Source organism: Lingula anatina, chromosome 5 (assembly GCF_051362555.1).
Source record: "Lingula anatina isolate TDL-2025a chromosome 5, LinAna3.0, whole genome shotgun sequence".
Lineage (NCBI taxonomy): Eukaryota > Metazoa > Brachiopoda > Lingulata > Lingulida > Lingulidae > Lingula > Lingula anatina.
Genome location: NC_141771.1, coordinates 8,403,420 through 8,429,270, shown reverse-complemented (window position 1 = coordinate 8,429,270; position 25,851 = coordinate 8,403,420). Strand labels below are relative to the sequence as shown.

Genomic DNA, 25,851 nt, shown 5'->3' with positions numbered 1-25,851 from the left:
AATTTGCAGACACAGCACACTCCAAAGTCCAGAGAACAGCCTTACACTGGGTTCCCAAATTTCTTTCCAACCAAACTACATAATTTTTGGTGAGGCTGTGTGTCATACTGATGCTGTTGTTGTTGTGGTGTCAGTCTATGCAACTTCCGATGTTGATCTTGCCCATTTATGGCAGCTGTCAATCTAACAACCTCTATACTCTTCAACTCATTGTTGCTTTTCTTTGAATCTGCAGATGGCGGGGGTTGCTTGCTGGAATTTTTTTTTTCACACAAACAGCCTTCAAGTTACCTTCACTTTAAGACTTGTTTGCTCAGTTAAGTGGAATTAATCATGTACATAATCTCCCTACATGAGGCACATAGTTTGGTAAAAGTCCATTAATTTCCTGGCAATCTTTAAGTACACCATGATTGAAAGCAGATCATTATTTTCCAACAATATACTATATTCTGCAACCTTAATATATTTTTAACTTGTCCTTTTGTTTGTTGATATATTTAATGCAAACATCCCCTATATTATGACTAGCTAAGTGACAAGCTATTGAAGTCTAAAGGTAATGTTGTCATTGATTTTTTATCTGACCTCAAAAACTTCCTGACATCTAAGAATCTAATATCTTGATACCCACCCATTGTCTGTGTCACCACTAGTATCATGGGGGTTACTGCTGTCTGAGTGTCCATCTGAGTGTTCTTCATCTTGGCCCACATCTATTCCCCTTGACACTGACTTTGGCTCATCTTGATGACCCACTCCACTGCCACCTAGTGGTTCTTTCCTGCCATCTGGGGCCTGAATGCAAGAACAAGATATTTTTGTGTCCTTTTTCACAAACACACACACCCACAGAATCACTTATTTCTCAGCTTGGACATACTATAAGGTAGGAAATAAACTTTTTTTCAATCATGAACAAAGGTGTGTTAATAATACTATATTTATGTTAGATAAGAACACTTCAGAACATGTCTAAAAACATATAAATATAATATATAGTTTTTATAAAGCTTAACAAAAATACAGGAATTTCTTTACAATAATACACACAAAACCAAAAAGGAGTAACAGGAAATCATGCACTACTACAGTACAAGGTCAGAACTGGAAAATGGACCCAGTTTATGAGAAAAACCATTTTCAAATTCTTTTTTTTTTTCCTCTGACTGGGTAACTGTTAATGGCATCTATTCTTTTTTAAACAGACCTTTTTCTGGTATTGCTCTTCTGTTTTTTCTTGCGCCTCCATCCATTTAAAGATGGCAGGGTGTCCGCCACCGAGTGACTGTCTTCCAGAGTCGCGAGCAAAGCGTGTAAATGCACTTTTTTCCTGCCCGTTACCTCCGATACGTTTGGGAAGATTTTCGTCATCGGAGCGATCTGCCTCCTGGGTTAGAGAAAGGCAGAAGAGACTAGCTAAGCTACAGCTTCACTCTACATGCGGTAAATAAATTTATTATTAATTTGCAGGGATGGTTTGGGCATTTTCTAAACATGCAGTGTTTTTTTATTTCTTGCATTCATCCACATTACTAAGGCTTCGTTCACATGCAATGTCTATTTTCTAAATTCTATTTTCTATTTGCGGTATGTCTTATGATCACGGTCTGTGGCCTGAATATCCCGCGGCGTAATTACTGGCAGCGCGAGCCAGTTACTATAAGTTACTATAAGTAACTGGCTCGCGCTGCCAGTAATTACGCGGCGGGATATTTAGGGCACAGACCGTGATCATAAGATAGCGCAAATAGAAAATAGAAATTAGAAAATAGACATTGCATGTGAACGAAGCCTAAGCTGAGATTATCTCTAAACATGCTTGTGTAAAATTACGCATCTGGATATAAAACTACCTGATGTTATCTTCTTAAAGAAAACAAATACGTAAGATTTATGGAAAAAATATTATGAATAAAATAAAAAGACACTGCATGTGAAAATCTATCCACTTCATAACCATCCTTGCGAGAAATCAAGGTAAAATGGTGTGAAAATCATGCAGCATCATTCTTTATTAAGGCGTAAACATATGAACTATTGAGTATTGACATTTTCATCGTAATCATAATTGTAAAACATGTTAGTTTGTGTTTTGGACCAAATCTCTTGATCTTTTTTTTTATTTTCTTAATTTCTCTTTTGTTTGTTTTTTTTTTTTTTTGGGGGGGGGGGGAGAGGGGGGTCATTACCTAAGTGTAACACCTAATTTGCATTTAGTTCTCCAAGAATGATACTGATCAGCATGATTTCACTTGAATGAAGCAACTAAAGTTATGATTGAAAAGTTGATACAATAAAAATTACTGATGCCAATAACCTCTTTTGAAAACTCAAGCAGCTCAAGCTTTAGTAATAAGGTAACAAGAGGAAGAGTTAATCAAATATAATAACACGATGGAAACAAACTATTTAAACACAACAATATGAATAAGGTAATTAAGTTTTTATGAACCAAACTTATTAAAAGCAACCAAGGATTGAAATACAACAGTCAAGCATTAACAAGAAGGTGGTGAATAGAATATATCTCCAAAGATGCATGTTCAAAAAACTGCTTTAAAGTGCTTAAACATATGGTGCAAGTTAACCTTAGTTTTAACGTTAATAAAAAAAATATAAAAAAAAAGTTAAGGGTAAAAAATGGTGAACATATTGCTTTAAATAAAGCAAACATGCCTTCCCCCTTCTGTTCTTCTTACCTGTTTGGAAGACTGCCTCTGGTGGTCAGATCGCCTTTGATTACGCGGAGATCCTCGGTGGTTAAACTGAGGGGACCCCCTGTGATTTAAAAGTGGAGACCCTCTGTGATTGGCAGACAGCTTTTTCTGCTGTATGGGGGACCCCGTGCTGTCAAGTGAGCCTCCCCTTGGTGGGTGATTTGTATCCATGGTAACAACAGCTGACCATCTCTTGTTTGCCATAGGTGGAATAGGTTCTTTAGTCTTTTCATTTTGTGTTATTTCATTCCCGATATTTGTGAGATTTGGGTCACTGCTTCGTCTTACTTGAAGAACTGTTAAACCAGTTGCTGTAAAAGAAAAAAAAAAAATCTTGACTGAATATCTTTGGTCAAAGATTTAAACAATGAATCTGTTTATTTGTACAAAACAAAACAAAAAAAAAAAAAAACAATGCAGTCTTGGCAGGTCTGGTACAAAATGTGTCAAAATAAATTGTCCTTATAATACAAAATGTAATCAAAATCTCAAATTTATGTAACAAGCTGCGCTCACATTGGTATAAACCTCAGAATTTTTTTCTACTTGCATACATAGCTCACTGAAGCAGAGACATGACTGCATTATATCAAAGATTTTCTTAACACTGGATGTTTGTAAACTAAATTTTGTTTTAGTTTGTTAAGTTTGTGGTGACTTATTTACCTACTAATAAGCTACATAATACTTCAGTGACAGATATGTCAATTATGCTTACAGAATCCTTAGATCAACCATTCAATGCATCATTACATTTTTGTATATATATAAAATTACCTAACCCTGACTTTATGCAAGCAGTCCTAGTAAGCATTAAGACATGAAAAGTTCCACCCACCTGTAGTCAAATCATTAGAAGTTATAACAACATCATTTCTCCCACTGTGTCTTCTTAGTATATGATCATATGTCTTATCATTATGATGCCCGGGGGGATGGTGGGGGTGGTGTCCCTGGGGGTGGGGGTGTCCATCACCTGCCTGGAAGATATCTGGACTCGCGGTGCCCACGGAGCTGGCACTGGTGCCGTCACCGCCATTGTGAGGTACGGAGGGAGCACTCTGTTCTTCATACATAGCAATGATCTGGAAATAAAATTAGAAATATAAGGATAATTATTGTACCTTCTAACATAAAACATGCTTATCAGCAAAATAATCTACTAGTACTTAGATAATTGTCACCAGGCTTAAGCTAACATCAAGATATTTTATCAAAATGCTGAAACAAATTTGTCTAAGAAAAATGTTGCTTTGGCTGAGAATATTACCAATATGATATAATCATTTAGCCATGATTTTGACGTGAAAATGTGTTGTTTAAGGAAACAAAATAAAGTACTTAAATGACCTAAACATAGGTTATTGCTCTTCAAGTACAAATCGTAACAGTAGTTTGGAAAAAAATCCTGTCAGCCATATTAAATGTTGCACACAAAGTAAATTTAAGTGATTTGGTATGAACATGAAGAAATTTTACAGATCAATTAATTTCAAGTTTTACATCCACTATTTTAAACTTGGTAAAGAAAAAAAATCTTAATGAAGAAGGATCTCTGAAGAAAAATTGAAAAAAAAAAAATGAATTATTGAATAAAATTCCAAATTGAACAAAAAAATATTGGTTGGCATCAAAGACTTTGATTGGATGGTAAATGTAAGCTTTCAATCTGTTTTTTTTTTTTTTAAGTTTTTTCCAAGTAAAGGCATAAAAACTGATGAGCAAATTCTGTTCACTGATAATATATAACACCAATAAATCAACTAGTAAACAATTACGTAACCATTAATGTAGAACCCTTAACATACCTGTAAAAGCACACGCCTTCACTTCTTACTTGTCACTTTTTAAACCACACTTCAAAAACTGACCAACTAGACGTAATTCATTTTCGTGATTTAAAGATTATCATATAAAGCTGTTACACTAAAAACCTGCCCATCAAAGGTGGATTTATTATCAATTTCTGTGACACCTATAAAAACAACCAGATGATTTCTAGGAAATCAATATCTTAAACAACAGACACGAATACAAACCTGCTCACTTGTAATCTTGCATAAATCCAAACTTGGCTTAAATATAAAAGTCTTATCAATTGTCTGCTCTTTTGTTTTCTACATGACACACCAGTTCAACATTTACTCTGTTGGTGGACTTGTAATTGGGCTAATTGTCATAGTTAGTACACTATGTAAATCATGAGAGGCGTACAGCAAACACCAGCAATTGAAATGCAATGCTACGCAATGCTTGCATGACAAATAGTCATTTTTCACTGACAAGGTGCTCTTAAAAATCTCATCAAGTTTTTAAAAATATATATAGTGTGTTGATAGTTTTCCTGCTGTTGTTCGTTTCTGTGTTACTTTTCAGTGTTGTCATTGCTTTTTATAAAATCTTTCCACATAATTTTCTTTTATCTTTTTCTGTACTTGTCCAGGTAATGTCGTAGTGCATTAAAAACATCACTGAAAGACCTGGATTAACTTTCTATTTTCAGTACAACATCTCTCCTGCTGAGGTTTTCATCACAAAGAAAAGATAAATTACTAGCAGGCAATCATTATTCTTGATAATGAAATCTTATATAAAATTATTTTCATTTGAATGATTAATCAAGATTTAGGGTCTTTTCCAATAAAAATGATAAATGTTGATTTCTCTAAGCAGGCCTATTCAAGTGCAGCTTTCTGTGGATAAACCCACAAATAATAGCTGCTCCCTATTTCCTCTCAATCAATGCCCCCACACGGATAACGTCTCTGTTAACAATGCAATAAATTAGCAGAAATAAACCGCATCAACAAAGGAACTATGCAAACTATGTGGCACAATCGAAGCCCATTTATTGGCAAGCTATTAATTAGAGGTCCTGTAAATATTGCAGTTCATTCAAGTGTGCGGGTCAATTTATTGACATTGCGATAGATATCTCCACTGACCACAGACCACTGTGTCTCGGTAAACTCGACAGCGGCACTCTTAAAAAGTGGGATTCCACCATTATATACTCAACCCACCACTTATTTTCGACACTAACAATTAACAACCAGCATATGATACAAAGTAAACAAAATTTTTCGATCATGTAGCTACGGGCTTAAATTGCAGAGTTTATTTCCTCGCTGCACTCATATTACCTGTAGGGTGAACAATAACAATAAACAATACCCTGCACCAGCATGCTGAACAATAAATAGGTTAACTACACTTTGCTCAGGATAAGTTCTAACCAAATTCAAGTTAAACCAAGAAAGATATAAACCCTGGTCCCGTTACACAAAATGAGTTTGTCATGATCATTAACTTAAAGAGGGTTCTTTCTCTTGAACCAAACTTTGGTCCACAGTTATTATTTTGTGAGTGCAAGTAAATAAAAATATTAGTACCCATTTTATGTTATGATGAGAAAAGAGGGTTACCATTTTTGACCAATAGTTGTACAATTTTAGTGAGTAGTGCTTTAATAAACTTTTTTTTTTTTAATATGGAACAAATTTTGGGTCTAAAGTTTGGACCATCTTTCAATCCTAAGTTCTACTGTGAAACTTCTTAAAGAGATTTTAAAATACTACAGAAAACCTAGAAGAGTCTCCATGACAACCAAGACGTAGAGTTTTGTTAAATTAAACCAGATTGAAATGTGACCCATACTGACTGAAACGCATACCTGTTCTCGATCATCTGCCACATCACAAAGCTGGTCATCAGGATCAAGAATTCCGCCATCATTGTAATTCTTTAATGTGTCAATCCTCACATAGTAGTCATTGGGCTGGAAAAATAAACAAACTTTGATTATGGTCTTATTTGACAACAGATTGTTATCATTTATTCAGCATGGCAGTAACTGTATAACATCTTACTTGGTTCAACTCACAGGTCAAGCAAATTCGATTTACATCGAATGATCAAGACCATAACATAATACAATTTAGTTGTTAACCCACCAACAAGGAGAGTATACCCTAATAATGAGTGCAACAAAATATTACAACAACAATGATGTGTTTCCTTCCATGTAAATGTCACAACAATAACCATCCAGATATGAGTGTTTTTTCACTAATGGCTTTGTTCAGGATGTAATTAGTTTCATTTATTTTGACATCTTCTGTTCGAATCAGGAAGCATGTCATTCAGTTCTAACAACATCATGTGTCTTATGGGTAATATAAAGAGGTTCCACACGAAATGAAAGTTTTGGGCTTACTAGTACATTAGGAATATATGTTTTTTTCCGCTAAACTGGTATGTATGTGTGTGTACACTCTTGCGCACATGCTTGAATGTATATTAATGCCTCACTATGTACTAGCCAGGCTAAGAAGTTGTCAATCTCTCAAAATGGTGTAAAACAGAAAAGTATACTGCACTATGTGAAATGAACCTAAACCAAATTCAAGTCTCTGAAGCTGGTCCTTGTATGAACAGGACTGCTGTCTGCAGACATGACAAACCATGTCGCTCCAGTCATAGTATGCAAAAGAATAATGCCACAATTGACAAGGACAAATGGAGGGGAAACACAGCGATGACAGTTATATGAAAACATGAACCACGTTTTTATACTCTAGCAGCTGTTGTCTATGACCTGACCCCCTTAGTTTTGTATTCCTGACTGAAAAACCTTGTGGCTTAAGATACTGACCTTTCAGATCTGTCACAGGGATGCTCATCTACTGAGCAAATTATTATTAATCACGTAATGCCGTGCAGACGTCAGTTATATAACAGATCAGACACCAGTGGAGTTCTGTGTGAGAAAAATGTGACGATGTGCCATCTATTTTCACAAATTGGAATTTTACATCTAGTCATATCAAACAAGGTACATAATATACATGTACTCCAACCACGTGACTGTCATTGATCATGTGAATCATCCGTTTTATACAGGTGTGAGGAAGAGATCTAGAGTAGGTACACAGTAACAATATTATAACATTATGATAACGTTGAAAACAAGAATTATTAGCATAATATAAAACAATCAAAATAAACAAAACACATGAAAATCCATGATTTCAAGTTTTTCCTGTTTTTTAGTACTTTTGAAAATATTCCTCAATAAATTTATTAACTTTAAGATTAAAAGTTCATATCTGAGTCTAACTCTAGTTCTAAGGGAGTTAGGGAGACAGGACAAGAACACTGCATAGTGCTTGTTTGTTTGTTATGTGTGCATATAGGGAGTTGCTTTTTTAGCCAGCACCTAATGCACTGAGTGAACCATGGCTTTGTTATCATAGGCAGAATAATAATAATAATACAGCATGGAGAATAAGATCTGAACTTTATTACCTATTCTAAATAGTGGAACACTACTGTGTATAGAAGGCAATAAGAGTATGAAATATGCCCAAGCTACTTCTTTTCAATCATAAATTTACTTGAAATTTAAATTTACAGAGAAGAACAATATTTCAGGAAAGTTGTGGGTCTTTTTAATTACTCATGACCCACCATTTGTATTATCGTCCAGCTGGCGACACGAGAACAACCCTGAAAACACCAGTCAAGTCCCAACAAATCAATCCCGCTCCACAGAATAATCGGGGCACTGCCGGTGGACGAAAAGTCAATTGACAAACAATTAATCATATCCAGCACCTCTGTATACTTGGCATATGAAATCAATGCAGGCTATTGTCGGAACTGCCAAGTGTGGCTATAAGAACTTGTCCCTATGGCTTATGAAGTCGATTGGCTAAGTACCAGTACTGCACTGCTGCCTTGGCTGTTAGGCTTCGTTCACATGCAATGTCTATTTTCTAAATTCTATTTTCTATTTGCGGTATGTCTTATGATCACGGTCTGTGGCCTGAATATCCCGCGGCGTAATTACTGGCAGCGCGAGCCAGTTACTATAAGTTACTATAAGTAACTGGCTCGCGCTGCCAGTAATTACGCGGCGGGATATTCAGGACACAGACCGTGATCATAAGATAGCGAAAATAGAAAATAGACATTGCATGTGAACGAAGCCTTAGTGTTTTATCTGAGAGTTAAATTTACTTAAAGTTTCAGCAGATTATTAGTATCAACACTTTCATTGAAACCACTTCTTCTTGTTAATGAGCATTATTTTAAACCTTTTACTTTGCACACAAAGTTTAAGCTACACCTCGCATTTTAAGCTTCTGGTCACACTATGACCTTCCTCAGTATTGGTCCAATGCATTTTCATCAAAATATAGTTTTTTTTTTTTAAATAATAATTTAGTTTCCAAATTCTATACAAAAAAAGCTTCATAATATGTTCAATGCAGGTTGAAAGCTTCAACAACAACCGTTTTAGTTTTCAAGTGGTATAAGATTACTAGTACCTCTCTCTCTCTCAAACTGAAACGACACCTTCATAATATTGATATTTAGATGACCATGCTGCAGCTAAACAAGCCACCATACCACAGAGGACTTCTTTAAATTGGATTTCTGATATGCACTATTAAGTGTTACTCAATAAATTCAATAAATATCTCAGTGGTTAAGAATGTGAAGTGGGGATTAACCCCCTGACCAATAGCCACTTAAAATGACACCTGCCAATAGTGACTGATGCCAATATGGCTGTCTACCAGTACCTAAGGAGTTATGACTGTTTGGCGAAAGGGGGGGGGGGGGGGGGGGGGGGGGGGAGATCTGGCTTCTGTTGTACTGATTGTACCTTTTACAAAAGATTTGTTCCAACTTGCATTCAGGGAGACGAGTGGGGCACTTCCCTTATCGGTCTGAATGTGGTCTAAGTAATAATGTCCTGACTTCAACAATTCTTGCATTCATGTACCACAGAACTGTGTGTGTGTGTGTGTGTGTGTGTGTGATCTACATCCTAACATTTGCCAGCTAAGGCTTAATATGCACCCAGCATACACTGTATTACACCACAGCAGTGGATATCACCCTTCATCATGTCAGACAGCCCAAGGCCATAGCATAGGTAATTAGAGGTGTCTTTATCACCTTTATCCTGATACTATCACTGGAAGTTGCATGCTTCCTCATCTTTCCTTTTAATCTTAATTAATGTGAAGTCAGAGAAAGTTAATCTGTTCTTGTTAAAAAAAGAAAAAAAAAAATCCTTGACAGGAAAATATTAAGAGATAGCTTTTGCTACTATCTGCATGTTTAGTTCCCCCTCCCCCTGGGATATAAACTATAAATCATTAAAGATGGAAGAGGAAGATTTAAAATGATTAGGAGATTAGGGTATCGCCACTTCCTATGTTTCGATTTTATCTTATATCACAAGATACCCTGGTTTTACGGTTGGGTGCAAAACTTTAACATTTATTCATCTTTTCTTTTTTAAAATTCAAAGCATATTTTACGTGCATTTTTAATACTCAAACACATGCAAGAGATAGACTTTTCTTTTTTATCAAAACTGCCTGGTCTTTGGAGATGAAATAATATCTGTATTACCCCCCTCCCCAATCCCCCACAAAAAAAAAAAAAAAAAAAATCAGAATTCATAGAAATTTTATTGAATGTTTGAATATTTGCCTATATTAGATAATCTTCCTGGCATTTCAAATCTCCCAGCAAAGAGGGTATAAACTGGGACTGACATACCTGCACAGCTGTCAAGTATTCAGCAGGTGCTCTATTAAATCATCTGGATATTTCATATATCCCCTCTTTGTGGCTTTTCCCTGAACAGCCTCATTATCTCCAGGAGAAAATCTCAGACAGGGGTCTGCCTGATTAACTATGTTTGTTTGTTCATACTCTGACAGTTTTAGACATATTAAGAAAAGATTAGACCACAGTATATAAACTACACGGCACACCTACAGGTTCATTAATTCACAGGCGTGTTTCCAATTAAGTTGGGGTGACATAAGCTTGGTACGACTTAATTTAGTAGGCTGCTGGATTATGACTAGCTCACCACAAGAAGCTCATCTGAATAAGAATTGCATACCACCTGCACTGAAGGCATCCTTCATTTAGACTGCCATGTGTTCATGACATTTCAGAAAGAAATATTGACATCAGGCACTTTATTAGAGGGGTTCTACTGTTTTAAAGGTCTGATTTTAAGAAATATAATTAGCTTTGAAGGATATATTTAGAAACGTTATATTGTATTGCATCATCATTAATATATCATATTGTACAAGGTCATGACAATCTATGTACCAATACAGAAATAAATTGAATTGAACTGAATATAAATAAAAAAGGAATCCCCTTACAATAAAGGCAAAATAAATGTTATTCTAAGGAAAATGTTATAAGTAAGGTGGGAATATCTCTAATAGGAACGGGACCTAGTCTACAAGCTAGAACAAACCTACTGTACTAGTATCTTTTCTAGTTAATCTAGGCTCTTGAAGTTAATTTCAAAAGTTTAAGTTTTGATTCAGATTTGATTTCGATTGAAAGTTAATCATAATTCCATCTTTATCAGATATGTAAGGCTGTGGCTCATTCATTTCTGACGTAAAATTTATCAAGAAAGCCTTAATCTTTCATCTGATGACAGGGTAGATATATATATAGCGCAAGCCAGTTACTTATAGCGCTGCCAGTAATTACGCCGCAGGATATTCAGGGCACAGACCGTGATCATAAGACATACCGCGAATAGAAAATAGAATTTAGAAAATAGACATTGCATGTGAATGAAGCCTATATTTATATGACCCTCAACTGACCACATGGTAGCCCATGTATTGAGAGCACCTGTTAACACCCTAGCATAACTGCTGGACATCACTGACCACTGACCTGTGTTATCTTTGAAAAGCTATTGAAAACACATGGGGAAAGTTTACCAAAGTGGCTTTACCATATTAAATCAAGCTGGTGGTCACCTTTATCTTTTACCATAATATCCGATTTCTTATTGAAAAAATCTGGAAAAACTGTCCAAAGCTGCAGGATGCTGATTTAGCCCAAGTCAGCTGCATATCCCAAGATATTATGTATATTTAAAAAAAAAAAAAAAACCTGTTTTATTTAGAGTTGAATTTTAAGGATTTTACAAACATGATGAATTCAAATGGTTCTATCAGTTCTTGTGGTTACAGTTTTGCAAGATCTAATGTCTACCCTCCATAATCAATCAGTGGTAGTGTCAGGGGTGACAACACATTAGTCAACACTGGAGAAGGGTCAGCTGGTGATTTACACCTTGTGTAATGTCCCCCCCCCCCCCCCTGCTCCACACACACACACACACTTTTGTTTGGCTTCCTACTTTTTTTTTTTTTTAGGTCTAAGTGAAAATGTGAACACGCCTCCAGGAAAGGGACCAGGACTGAGGATTGCTGTGGTTAGTTAGAACAATGTGCTCCTGATACTTCAGCACCGCACAGTTTTTTATTGCCCTGCATTCATAACTTTGGAAGTTAATAACTGCCACAGTGGCCAATTACGTAGTCTTTCTTTTAATTCAAAAAGCCACGAGGTAGAATGTCACAGTTGCCAAGGGCATTTACTTTCAAAGTGAAGTCATCTAAACTAGCACACTTCTGTTCTGCTACTTTCATGTACACCTGGTATACAAATATACTAATAGTGGGAGGATATTTTTCTTCAGTACACAATTGTTTTGATATCAAAATGGACTTGGCATACTGAATATTTATTTTAACAAATGTTAACAGTTTTGACAAAAAAGTCCAATGTCACATTTTTTTTTCTAGCTGATCATTTTCTAATTTTCCTCCTTTTTGGGGTAACAACAATAACAGGACTGGTTGATCACTAGTACATTATCTGACTGTTGCTAGATCGATAAAAGAACACAATAAAAAACATTCAAAGCGTTTCATAAATGACAATCTGATCTTGTTAATTTTTCATGCCAGACTGTGCCATACAATTATTTCAATACCTTGTGAAGATTTTATATTAATGCGCAGATATGCCACAAACTTATAACTTATTCATATGCCTGACAGCAGATTCTTTTCATTTTTCAGCAATTTAGGGGAAAAAAATGATGACAAAATAGATCAGGGTAGCTAACCCAGATCTGGGACCCTGGATATAGCCAGCAGATGGTTCTCAGGAAAGCAGATAATCATCTTCCAGTAGAGCCACGCTAAATGAGCTGTTTTACTACAAAAGGGAGGGGCAAGTTTAGTTGTCCAATTAATCAAATTGCTGCCCTGCTTTTGACCTATTCTACAAATGAGGTCATCACCTTGCTGCACTTGCACATGTACAGTACTAGTACATATGATTCATGTCAGCATTTGTCATTAAAAGTTCAAATGAAGTCTGTGTTGAATCTTATGCAGATAAACTGAAATAAAATTTTGTAAACTCATGATCTTATGCAAATTTATTAATACTTTTTTGTTTGATTATCATAACTGCTTCATTCAGACACAGATTCATATTCAAGATCTTCTATTAAATAAAGGACATAACTGTTTTTAGGAATGAATGTGAAAATATAAAATGATTTAACCTCACAATTTCATCAATGATTTGGCTAGGAATCTTACTTGCACAGGGTTAAACTATGCGCTGGAGTGACCTGAATGTCAGTGATTTTTGTCATCAAGTTAAAACAAAATACTGAACAGACATAGACATTTATAGGTTTTATGTAAGGTCAGTGTAAATTGTCAGCAACAGCTGTCAAACTAAACCTCTAGAATTCTCTAGAATAAGGGTCAAAACACGGTATTTGAAATGTCTCTGACGGGACATTTTAGAGACAATTTTAAAAATTACAGTTGGTAAACGATCCACATGGTTTCTTTTAAATACATTTTTATTTAGCTGGACCATAAAGGATTATGTAAAACAAGCAGCTAATTTGTATTGAAATTAATGTGGGAATGACAATCACTTAAAGGTCGGTCTCTGACGGGACATTTTTGACCCCTGTATTTTTTTACCAAAACTCCAATGCAAAATTCTCTTTGAAATTTCATTTAATCAAGACTTTTGTGATTCATATTGCAAGATAAAAGTCTTGGGAAGCAATTAATGCACAAACAGGCCAGTTTTGTTTACTTTCCTTGGCAGCATGGGCTGTTGAGTGTAAAAAGTCACTGTCTCTGACGGGACGTCTCTGACAGGACACTTTTGGGCACTATTGAAAAATCTTAGAAAAGAGGTTTAAAAAGCCACATTTTTGTATCTAATGAATCTTACTTGATGGTTATTGCAAAATAGCATTTCTGTACATTAGAAAAATCACCAGATGCAATATGTTTAGAATATTAATTAATTATCATGATCGACACAGCGATAAGGCACAGTATAATTTTCACGTAATCCACTGTCCATTACTGAAGTTCATGATGACATAATTCAATATCAATCAACATTTTCCATGATAGTTCACATAATAAATCCTGTTTTTCAATTAGTCTTAGAACATATATCTTTTCTGCACTTTAGAGATTTTTTCAACCAGTCACATTAACAGGTGATGGAAACAAGTAAAGTCCAGGAGTGTCTATGCTAGGCATTGGAAGGACTTCATTTGCATCTTTTATGAGAATCCATGCTTTGTTTTCTGTGGCAGGGTACACAAAGTTTCTTTTACCAGAACCTTCAGTACGTATGTAACAAAATGACTTCCATTTCGCCATCTTCAGTGTCATGGGTGACCTAACCTAAGAATTGTTTTACTCCTTTCCTGGCAGCAAACTCCGCAATGACAAAATCTCCCTGGTGAGACTGAGCTGTGCCTTGACTGACATTGTCATAGTGCGGATGTGCAGGCAAATCAAAGTCCCCAGTCATATGAATAAGTTTAGCATATTAAGAGGGTTGCTGGTACAAAGAATTGGTTGACACAAGAACATGTCCACGGGGCTGGGGCTGGGGCTGAAGCTGTTGGAAGTGTTGAATTCGGATTCCTGGAACAGATGGACAGTTTTCCCAGTGACTGCTGATGGGTGCGGTAGCTGCTACAATATCTGCTTCAGACAGGTACATTATGTTGACATTGGAGCATAATTCTTTGCCAGCCAAATAGAATTGACAAGGTGTATCTACAACCATTTTTCTCTGGAGCACTGCTCTCCAAACCTGATGTTTCATTTCCCCTACGATCCCATCCACTGGTTCTTTGCCATGGGCAGTGGTATAAAAAGTACCACTGAGTTTCCATACCAAAATCTCTTTCATGATAGTACCATGTTTAGACAGTAAAAACCAACTTTTGAATTGACTGGGGGCTCGGCTTCGACTGACCAGCAATGGGCTTTGCTGAATGATTGCTGGTGTTGGAGGTCTTCGAGAATGGCCTTATTACAAGTGAAGACAGACTATTTGTTATGGTGCAGATAATCAGATACCATAACATATGGTTGGAGCTGAAGGTCTCCTTCAGACTCTGTTCTAAATCATGCACATGCAGTGAACAGAATGACCTGCTCACAGTTCTAGTGCTCTGACATGATCTCTGACGGCACATGTCAACACCTAATCACTGACAGTCAACCTAGCTAAAAATCAGTAATGGTTAATGAATTACCCAGTAATGATCAGTTGCAAAAGAAAAACAAGAAATGTAACACACCAGAACACTTGAAAATGATTCAATTGAAGATGTAAAACCTTGTGTTTCACATCTGTCAGAAAATGTCCCGTCAGAGACAGAAAATGTCCCGTCAGAGACAATGATAAAATGTGGCAATAAATTCACTGTAAATTGTTTTAATTTTGTAATTTTTGGCTATAATCATCACTTATCATTATTTAAAAGAGGATTTTAAGTTTCATTTATACAACCTACCAGATGTGGAAAATATAAAAACTTTTTGAAGTCAAATGTCTCTGACGGGACACACCACTCCTAGTGCTAAATAATTTTGTACTCAAAATAAGTGATATGTGGCAGTTTTCTATGTTCAACTATTACTTCTGATTAGTTTAACATATTTGGTAGATAAAAACTTGAAAAAACAACCTAATATCTGACTCAGGCCAATATGACCATGTGTCCCGTCAGAGACAATTTTTTTTTTCCTTTTTGTTTCCCAGTGGCTCACAGAAAAAGTACTGGGAGTATATCAATGAAACTTACATTATCTGAAAATTTGATTTGTTTTCTACAAAAATGTAAAAATTTTGAAATTTCAATGAAACAAAAAAAATTTTGACACCCATGGCACCGTTACCGTGTTTTGACCCATAAACAACTGCAATGATATTTACCAAACTTTTTTTTCTGGTTAAAGGTGCTTGGATGTTTCCAACAGTCCAAATATCAAGACACACACACACACACACACACACACACACGAATGACAAGCATCTTATAACTTGTGTGAATTAATAGCTTTATGTAATATATCTTAAATTAACTTATTTTACTTATTAACAAAATAACAAGCAAATTTGTCATTTGTCAAAATAGTTAAACTGACCCAAGGTTTAAAACTGGTTGAAATCTTGTTGAAAACCAGGGCACAAGCTGTAGTCAGTCAGATCTGTATGTGCATAAAACATGTTCAACATTTTGATAACACCTGACCTATTCCAAACCATTGCCAAATATTTGGAAACCACAAACCCCTCTCCTGGTATGCAATTATCCTGATTGAGAGGGCCATTTCCCTTCATGAATCAAGTCTAATCTTGCCAGTTTTAACCTTACAGTGGAAAGTGTGTCTCTAGAAATTTCTGTATTATGTACGTCTTTATATCAAGTGTGTGTGTGTGTGTGCGTGTGCGTGTGTGTGTGTGAGAGAGAGAGAGAGAAAGAGAGAGATGGCTAATATCCTTCAATATCATAAGAGACAAATTTGAACCTGGGTTATGGGAAAGTGGGTGCTTGAAGGGGAGGGAGGGGGGGGGAGGAGCCTGATGATATAAAATCTTATCTAGCACATCTATGCTCATTAGCCAGACATGTGTTCTGAGGTAATAATAATGTAACAAGCAGGATGCTGATAACTATGACATTTGTCATCATCAGGACAGGACAGACGTTAACTGTCACCTACATATTATGTATTTTGTTTAACACAAATGTGTCTGTCATGCTAATAACATGGCTTCTTGTTTAATATTTTAGGTTTTCACTGAGAGAGAGAGAGAGAGAGAGAGAAATATATATATATATATATATATATATATATAGAGAGAGAGAGAGAGAGCTAGCTTATGAACATAAACACTGTCAGTATGTCTGTACATGCATTCAATAACACAAAAACAAACATGGAAAACCACACATGCACAAACAACATACTCGTATATGTTGCACATGCACATAATACATGTACACAAATAGTCAAGCCTCAACTCCAATACACAGGCATGTGGACCCTCCCTCCTCCTACCAGAATTAAAATTCTATTTATATCCACATGCTAAATGTGTCACCAACACCTTCATAAAGGTGCCCTCTTTTGTCAACAAGAGCCAGGTGTCACCTACATGCCAACAGTGGACCTTGGTACACAGTGGTGACAGGAAGACCTGGTGTTGACAGCACAGGTCTTGATTACGGTAATTACTGATAAGTTTTGAACACCAACCTAATACAAATTTCTCATCTTTTTTTTTCAAAAAAGTTTATAAACAACAAGTTGCTGACACTGACAATTTTACATTTTAAAAAATAATTTTTTAAAAAGATTTTAATAAAAAATATTTGTCTATTTTTTAAAAATAAACATCAATTTTGGAAATTAATCTGATAAATTTTGTTTGAATGCCATGAATATTCACCATGCAGTATTTTCATTGTTAGGTATAACTACTGTAGAGCAATACAATGGTGTTCATATTAGCTGGAAGAATGTGGTTATGAAATTCAAGTTTAACATACATGGTGTTTTCTCTGAATGAATTACTTTACTAGAAAGAAGTTATAAATATACTTTATGAGCCATTTCTTCATTTTGTTTCCTGAAATATATAGCACCTGCTTGACAGAAGGTCATAGAGTAGAGGTACAAACTGAAGTTCACCCAGTTTAATTCTGTCCAACTTCTCACACTTTCAAAACACAAGCTATATCTGCAAGAATACTGGCTCTTCACTAAATTGTATCTCACTGAACACTCAATTAAATCATAAACATGAATCAATCTAATTGATTTAGTGTTCTCCATGGAATTGCCCCATCTGCCCATCATATTCAAGTCCCTTGCTAGGAGAAACCCCTATGAATAACATTAATAAAGTTAAAGTAATTTATGTACATGGTATCAATAAAGTTTACAGGTCTTTGTAAGCCTGTTATTAAGTTTATATGACAGGCAGCTAGCTTATTAATAGAAGTTATCCCAGCTGTCTGGGTAATGAAATGCCTGGCATAGGTAACGGTGACAAATAAGAGGACATGGCAGGCAAAGTGACTGCAGCTTGGAGACAGTGCTATATTTTTTCTGTCTCTCTCTTCCTCTTTCTCTCACACACATTCTCTCTCTCTCTCTCCCTCTCTCTCTCTCTGGTGGTTAGCAAATTCATTGAATTTCACCATTTAACATGCAAGTACTAGTAACTGTGCTGATTTTTTTCCAGCAACACCCAGCAAAGTAAACAGCACACCATCACTGACATAGTACCAGCACATTTTATCTATCATCAAAGCCTGCCACACATTAAAACCTCCATTATTTCACCGTTCTGGTGCTTGAAAGCTATTATATTTCATTTTTTTTCAATCCTTTTCCTATTTATTTTTCCTCTTCTTTTTTTATTTGCAGCACAGTGAACCATTTGAACAGGACTCTAGGTTTGAGAATCAGTAACAGAAAGAGAGAAATGTGAGAAGTTTGTGTAACTGGCATTTGAAATTTTATAAGCCTCAGAGGAAATGTGCTTTACCAAGTTGAAATGCTATATATATAATAGTGGTATTTTGCTTACCTTGATAGAAAGGCCAAGGGTAGGTGGAAACAAATCTATCTTTGAGGATAAGACCAAGATCTAGTTTTTTTATGCATTCATTTATTTTGGAACATTAAAGCACCAGACAAGGCAACCATGTCAGTGACAAAACACATCTTACAATATGACTGGGCAAAATTCACTTCCCAGGTCAAGAAGCTGCTTCAACTTAAACAATTCAAATCTTTTCTAACATTTTGTTTTTCTCAGGCCTTCTTCTTACAAGACAATTGAAGAAATGACCCCTAACTCTCAACTCAGGTTTCTGGACTGAAATTCCCGAAACAACATGGTGGCTTGTTAAGCATGTGCTTTTAAGGACCAGCGATGGATCATTTTAGCCACTCTCTGGGACTCATTTGCAAACAAAACAAAGAAGCATGTACACAAGCTGTTTGAAAGTGCAGCAGCAAGTCTTCAACAAACATTATGCCCAAGCTGGCGTGACTGTTCAAATATAGGTTGTTGGCTACAATGTGCACATTGTGAAGAACCTTGTAATCGTGTCTTTCACTTTGTTTTCTATCTCTTCCTGTTTCTCTAACATTACACATATCTCTTTTCTCAATTTCGAAAGGGCATTTCTCAAGGTTGCAAATGTAGCAGAAAAGTACTTCTAATTCTGTTAATCCAGCTGTACACCCACACAGGCACAAACAACTCAATGTGATTTTTTTGCTAAATTATACATTTATTTATTTCCTGGACTCTTTCATCACACAATGTAAACTATTCCCTCTGTTACAACATTTCCTTTTCTCACTTTAACAAGCAATGGCTACGACACAAAAACACACAGTTCCCAATAAAGCAAACAAATACAGTTACAAAGTTACACACCCAAGACATAAGACCGGTTTCTAGGCTGACAAAGTAAACAGAAAAGTGTCAAGTTCAGAAACAAATCCCTGATAACCAACAGTGAACCAGTAGCAGTGCCACATGCTCAAACAGCTTATTAGTACCGTGTTCCACACTCATAATTGCAACACAAGATGCAAGGCCGCATTCAGAACAAATGATCTGCGGACTAACTGGTCAGTGGATCAAAATGGCCAATCCCACTTGAAAGCGATGCCAGACAATCCCCAAATGATCTCCCTGACTACCACATGCACCAGGTCACCAGGTCTAGCAATTAAACAAATTATTCTTCTGTGCTGAATGTGGCCTAAGATGTCTTTTGTTCCAGGTGCAGGTCAAGACAAATTTCCAGTCCAGCTAAAACATCTTTAACTTATCTACACTATAGCTTATGTCTGACTAAATATTCATCGCTTCTGTTAATTTTTTTAATTAAAAAAATAATAATTACAATGACTTTTCTAGAAATTGCTACTGTGTACATTTTCTGAGCAGAGCAATTTCCAAACATGAACAACTGTTATTCATCCAGTGTGAACATTAAGCACTTAGTCAGCCAGCCAGTGTCATAGCATTTCTGTTCCAGGACCCTTTCTCTACAATGGCATTAATTTAAACCTAGTTTTCCATGCCCAACTTGGCAAGAGACAAGAGAGAAAAAAGCTAGATGCTCCCTGCTGTACTACAATCTCTTCCACAGCCATTCAACCACGGTAACGATCCGTGTCTGGAATGTACATTAAGGCACAGGCTAGGTGAGGGAATGGGTGACCCCAGCAGGGGGTAATAACATCTATCTTACCCAGTTAATCTTGTGCTGTAATTTACCTTGACTGGCTGATTCAAGTACTATATGGATGCATACAGGTTGTTACAATGATGGCAGGTGTTCAAATCAGAGGGTGGGAGGGGAGGAGGGCACAATTAGGACTACTCCACCTGAAACTAAGCTTTATTTTAGCTTCTGAAGGTTAGCACTTCGATGCAACTACATTCTATCATATATATATATTCTTTGTTAATCTTTGAATGAGTACAGCATGTTGAATGTTATACACAAGGGCCTTCATGACAATTTTACTGATAATTTAGTTTTATTATCAAACCCAGAGTTCTTAAAATATTCATGTCAAGGCAATTTTGAAAATATGCGTCCAGAGGAATAGTACTTAGCCTGAAATAGTGGGTTTAAATGAGCTTTAGTGTTCAGTGCAAGGTTGCTATACAGTTTTGTTTTGTTTATAAAAAAGTTTTGTTTATACATCTGAAACCTGAGGTGAATTTTGGGCAACAAGGCAACAATTCTTACTGTGAGTTTTAGAGAACTTTATTTACATGGAAAATAAAGGAGATACCCCTCTTGCTTTGTTTAAATTAAATTTGATGCTCTGAAAAACAAAACCCCCAAAGCAGAGCAAGCAGGCGATGCCCAACCTGATTCCATTTAACTTTCAACAAAGAAGAACTGGTCTTTACATGTAAATCCTAAGGACAATCTGTTGAAAAAATATATAAACGTTACTCCAAAAGTAAGGTCAGGAAAAAAGTTAACAGACCTGCACATACTAGAGTGATCAATCTTTGAATGATTCAGTTGGAAGAAATTAATTTCTTCCTGACAAGCAATCTAAAAAAGCTCAATGTACCACGATGTCTTACAGTGACAGCCAATGGAGGATACACAGAAGATGGGTGGTCAAGCTGAACCCGAACTGTCCATCTGCTAGTGGTCACTCCTAGATGACAGTTAAATAGACATTTTGATAGCTAAACTGTAACCCCTGTGGCCAGCAGTGTGTCACTGTGAGCAGTGTTATTATCCCAGACACCATACCTGTCTCTCTTGGTTGCATATTTCCATCAATATCTTCCACTGGGGCCTGCTTTACAAATTACTTTCAGATCCAATGTTCAATTAGCTGACCTTTATTTCTTAACTCATTAACTTAGTATACTTCGCTTCAACTTCAGGGTAAATCTGTCTAATTAAGCTGTTTACTTCTTTTTTTAAAATGATACATATTGTATCACTGCAAGGGACTTCTGCTGACTTCAATGTAGGCTAAAAAAAATTAATCTAAAACAGGCCCATAGCCAGCAATTTCAAAAGGGAGGTTATTTTTCTGGAAAAGTGGACCTTTTTCCTAGATAAAATTTTACCCAGATAGGACCATTTCCCAGCAATAAGGGGTGTTCTTTTGCCCCCCCCCCCCCCCCCAATCCCCCGAAACCCTCCTGGCTATGGGCCTGTACAAAGTGGTGCCATATTTTTTGCCTCGAGTTCTATTGTGAAACTGTCAGAGTAGATGCAAGTCCACCTGGCAGGTGCTTGCTCATCATCATCTAGGAATGAGCTAAGAGATTGTTTCCCATAGGTCTAATACCAGGTGTGTGCTCAGGGAATCTGCTTGTTTAATGGGTTTATTTTTGACGTATGCCAAATAAATATGCAACTTGCGTGTGAATCTTTCCTGGGAATAAAGTATAGAGAATAACTGGTTTTGGCCAGCTGAGAAGAGACTATTCATTTTTTTTTCTATATTAGCACTTTTATTTTTTAAAACATTATGAACACTGTTTGCTATGAATGGTTTTTAATGACTTATGTTGTGCTTGCCATACACAAGTTTCTTTTTTTGGTGAAAAAATAGTACCCCCCCCCTGCCCCCCCAGTCAGACAGCCTTTATTTTATAACACAACCCTTCCATTTTCTAAATGAAAAGAAAAAAAATTACTAAAGACACTTAAAAAAAACAAGTCAGCTAGATATGTTCGACTAAGCTGGTCAATCACATTTTTGTCTGTACTGGTCAAAATGATCAGGAAATGCTTTGACCCTTAATGGACCCAGACAACAGGTTGTGATTAAACTTCTGTGTTTTATGTCTAGACAAAATTTCAATATTCCCCTAACCATTTCCGTGTGGTCACAGCAAGGATAGAGAACATGGACATTTGGCCAAATGAAGGTTTGATTTTCAAGTACCCTCCATGAGGATCACAGAGACTGATTTTTTACAGATATTTCTCTGGCTAGTGAATAATTTCTACGGGAAAATAAGGGGGTGGGGGGAGGACCTTATCATCCTGAGAGTATCTTTGATATCCTAACAGATCCACTTCAGGCTCCTTTCCTGTGAAGTTGGGCCGACCTTACTTTGTGATGTGCAATGAGCAGAGGGTTGTCTAATTATAAAGCTTACCACCCCCCCTGCCCCCCTCCCATCCCTTGTGACTACATTGACAGCTAGGTAAATCTGCAGTTGATCACATGATGCTAAACTGCAATCAGGCTCTCGTATGTATTTTTTCTTCATTTATTTACATCTCTTTGATAAAAAAAAACTCAGATAGTGGCCACAGGCACAAGTGCTTCCTACTTAAAATCCACTCAAGCCAGCCTGGCAGAGTTTTAGTATGACTTCTTTCTTCTTACCATCTGTAACACAGTAAGATTGCCAAATGAACATTTCTTTCAAGATGTGACTACTGCGTTGCCAATTTTTTCATGGTCAGTCAATGTTCATTCCTTGTTCACTTGGGGAAAGGAGGAAATGTACGGAAACACAGCATGTAGAGAGACGTGCAACGTGCCAGCACTTGAAATGTTCCCAATCTCATCCCAACACAAAGTGTATGTTTTGGCAGTACAGACACTTGTTATCAAAAGAAATCTCGAGTGGATGCTCAGACACTGGTGTATGAGGAATGCCTCTGTGAACTTTGCTTGGTACAAACACATTGCCTTCTCACTGAATTTTACAATAAATAAGGCATGCATTATAGACCTAAGAGAAAACAATAAAAACCCTTGGATAAATCACCATAGCTTTTATTCCTCACTTATTACCTTTTCATCATTTTTTACCCATTCTCCTCCAAACTGTATAAGGCCCCCCTCCCCCCCCCCCCTCCCTAAAACACCATGGATGATATTCTGATTATTCAAAAACCTAAGATACACATTATACATGGTAATTGTTCATTTGGTTTGAATGTAACTGAACAATAAGATTCACCAAAACACTATTCTGTTGACATTCTCCTTAAAAATGAATTTAATAAGTGTTAATAATCAAAGCTTGCAGGTTATGTCCTCATTCAAAAGTTTAATACTATTAAATTATCTTGCAAAAAAAGTATTTAAAATTTCTGAGCAACTACCGTACTGCCCCTAAGAATGATATCACCAGTCCTTCATCATTGTGGAGTAATAAAAGCACCATTGTAACCAGCCTTGACAGTATCCATCATAACACTATGTGTCAGCACAGCATTCCTTAGTCATCCCATCTGTCTTCTATGTCCCACAGTGCGTCCATGCAAGAAATATTTCTGTAATGACTCTGGGCGCATTCACTCCAAATTCAAGTACATTCTTAATTTCTTCTCAATGCAGCTGTGCTCCCTTTTGATAATTTGAAACCAGTCTATCACAGATTCAATAATTTTGGGCTAATATATATTTGTTTTGCATCATTTGACTTGTTTACAATCAAGAATAAAACCTGAGTACCCTTATAGTGCTTTTAAAAGACTGTATTACTGAGCACAAAATTAAGAGTGTGTCTTGTAATACCAAGATGTGAACTGCCTCTTGGGACCTTGTCAACAAACATGAGGTGCATGTATTAGTACAGGTAGTAATGGGGCAGGTACTATAGAAGAAAGACATTTAAGAGATGTAATATAGAACTATTACTAACACATTAGCCGACTATATGGATACAGGGGTGTGACCCACTTTTTGTGGGGTACTAAACACCATCAAAGTTGTAATATCACATGATCTTGAGTTTATCTATATAGGTAACACACTATCAGTCACCTCATGAAGCCATTGTATTTCATCTCCTCAATAAACAGATAACATATCTAGAAAGAGGTGTTCAATAGTGTCAGGTACATAACAAAATAGATTTATTGACTAATTTCTTTTTCTCTGAATAAGAAGAAAAAAAAAGAACTTTTTATCAGTTGTAAAAAGAACCGTCAACCACACACACCTGGTAACATACAGGATGAAGAAACATTTAGAAATAAATCTTCACAAATTATATATATATATATACAATATAACTACCTACCCTTCCCGTAGCCTTCTTGTACCTCAAGATGGCCTTCTCGATGAGTTCCCCAACAGTCAGTTCTCCTGTCCCACACGGGACCACAACGCGGGTATTTCCAAAACACACTGTGACTTTCATGACTTGGTGTGTATGTTCCCAGCAAAACTGCTACCCTGAGTGAAATATCCACATGTATAGAGTTGGTTTCTCATCCAGTTTAAGCTGTAGGTTTATTGAAGCATGTTATGTTTAATATTAATCCACTTCTGCAAAGCTTGGTAATTTTTCCCAAAATAAAAAAGAATCTCCGGTTTTCATTTCATCTTCGCTGCAATAAGCATGGTGGTACACAAGGGTTCAATGGTTGGCGTGAAATCCCCACACTGCAAGGCTCCAGTGCCTGTTTCTCCTTTACACTATAAAAACAAAGTATGGGAAGCTCTCAGGTTACAAAGTACTGATACTATCTCATGAAATACCGGATGTCAAAAGCTGTTCTAGGTGGCTTATTACTTCCGACTTAGGTCGCAGGCACCTGGTTTAAGTTTCCCCCTAGTTTCAACGTATTATCATCAAAATAATACCGAAAATAAAAACAATGAAACCGCAAGATGAAAACGATTCAAGGAAGAGTGATTAATTGTAAGCAATTAAATTCACTTTTTTTCTAACGATTTTGACACTTAAAACGGTAAACTCTACATGAAGTTTGTTTCAACGTCAAAGTACGCCCTCCTTTCAAAATGACCCAGCGAAATTCACATTCTTCACAATTAACAGTTATTTATCTAACACATCTTTACACTCATTTAACCTGCCGATCACTTAGCAGACATTCCACAAGTAGCATGTCAGTGAGCTACATGGTAATGAATCACGTCTCCTCTGTTGTAAATCGCACATTTCAAAACGTGACCTACTTTCAAAAAGTTAATGCTTTCCTCTCCGAAGCTTGTTTTTACACCTTTAAAGTGAAATCCATTAACTGTTTTAAACTTGAATTTAGTTGCTGGGTGCCTCGTTGCGTGCGAATCACACAGTAGCAAATTTAAGAGCCAATGTTTTCTTTCTACGAGCGCTGCCCTCTCTCGTTTCCTCCATCTTGGTTTACGAGAGCCTCGTTTGCATATTAACCGTTGATGAATATTCATAAAGGGAGCAGCCATTTTAGCAGGTGCGCTGAGTGGAACTTCGATTCATTTAATTTCGATATTTAGTTATCAATTAATTCTACTCCTTTTTGTGAGAAAAGTCCGTGAATGTTTTCATTTTTGAGAATTTTTAAAAATTCAATCTAATAATTTTTTCTCTCCAAAAAGTGACAATGATGGCCTGACAGTGTCATGGGAAAAATAAAGATAGA

At 36.4% G+C, this 25,851-nt stretch overlaps 1 protein-coding gene across 16 annotated transcripts in view; it reads right to left on the bottom strand.

Moving 5' to 3' along the window:
* LOC106167537 (partitioning defective 3 homolog) overlaps nt 1-25,622 on the bottom strand; it is a 51,340-nt gene extending 25,718 nt beyond the window's left edge. For 11 of the 16 annotated variants that reach the window (XM_087012492.1, XM_087012496.1, XM_087012498.1 and 8 more), the window contains exons 1-8: nt 25,409-25,622; nt 24,507-24,904; nt 6,394-6,498; nt 3,559-3,805; nt 2,703-3,031; nt 1,211-1,390; nt 635-798; nt 46-252 (exon numbers count right to left, since the gene is read on the bottom strand). In XM_087012492.1, coding sequence (XP_086868618.1) covers nt 46-252; nt 635-798; nt 1,211-1,390; nt 2,703-3,031; nt 3,559-3,805; nt 6,394-6,498; nt 24,507-24,626 — 1,352 coding nt within the window. In that variant the 5' untranslated portion in view covers nt 24,627-24,904; nt 25,409-25,622. The remainder of the gene's footprint in view (nt 1-45; nt 253-634; nt 799-1,210; nt 1,391-2,702; nt 3,032-3,558; nt 3,806-6,393; nt 6,499-24,506; nt 24,905-25,408) is intronic. The other 5 variants (XM_087012495.1, XM_087012497.1, XM_087012505.1 and 2 more) reach the window with 3 other exon arrangements.
* Nucleotides 25,623-25,851: the final 229 nt, after the last annotated feature.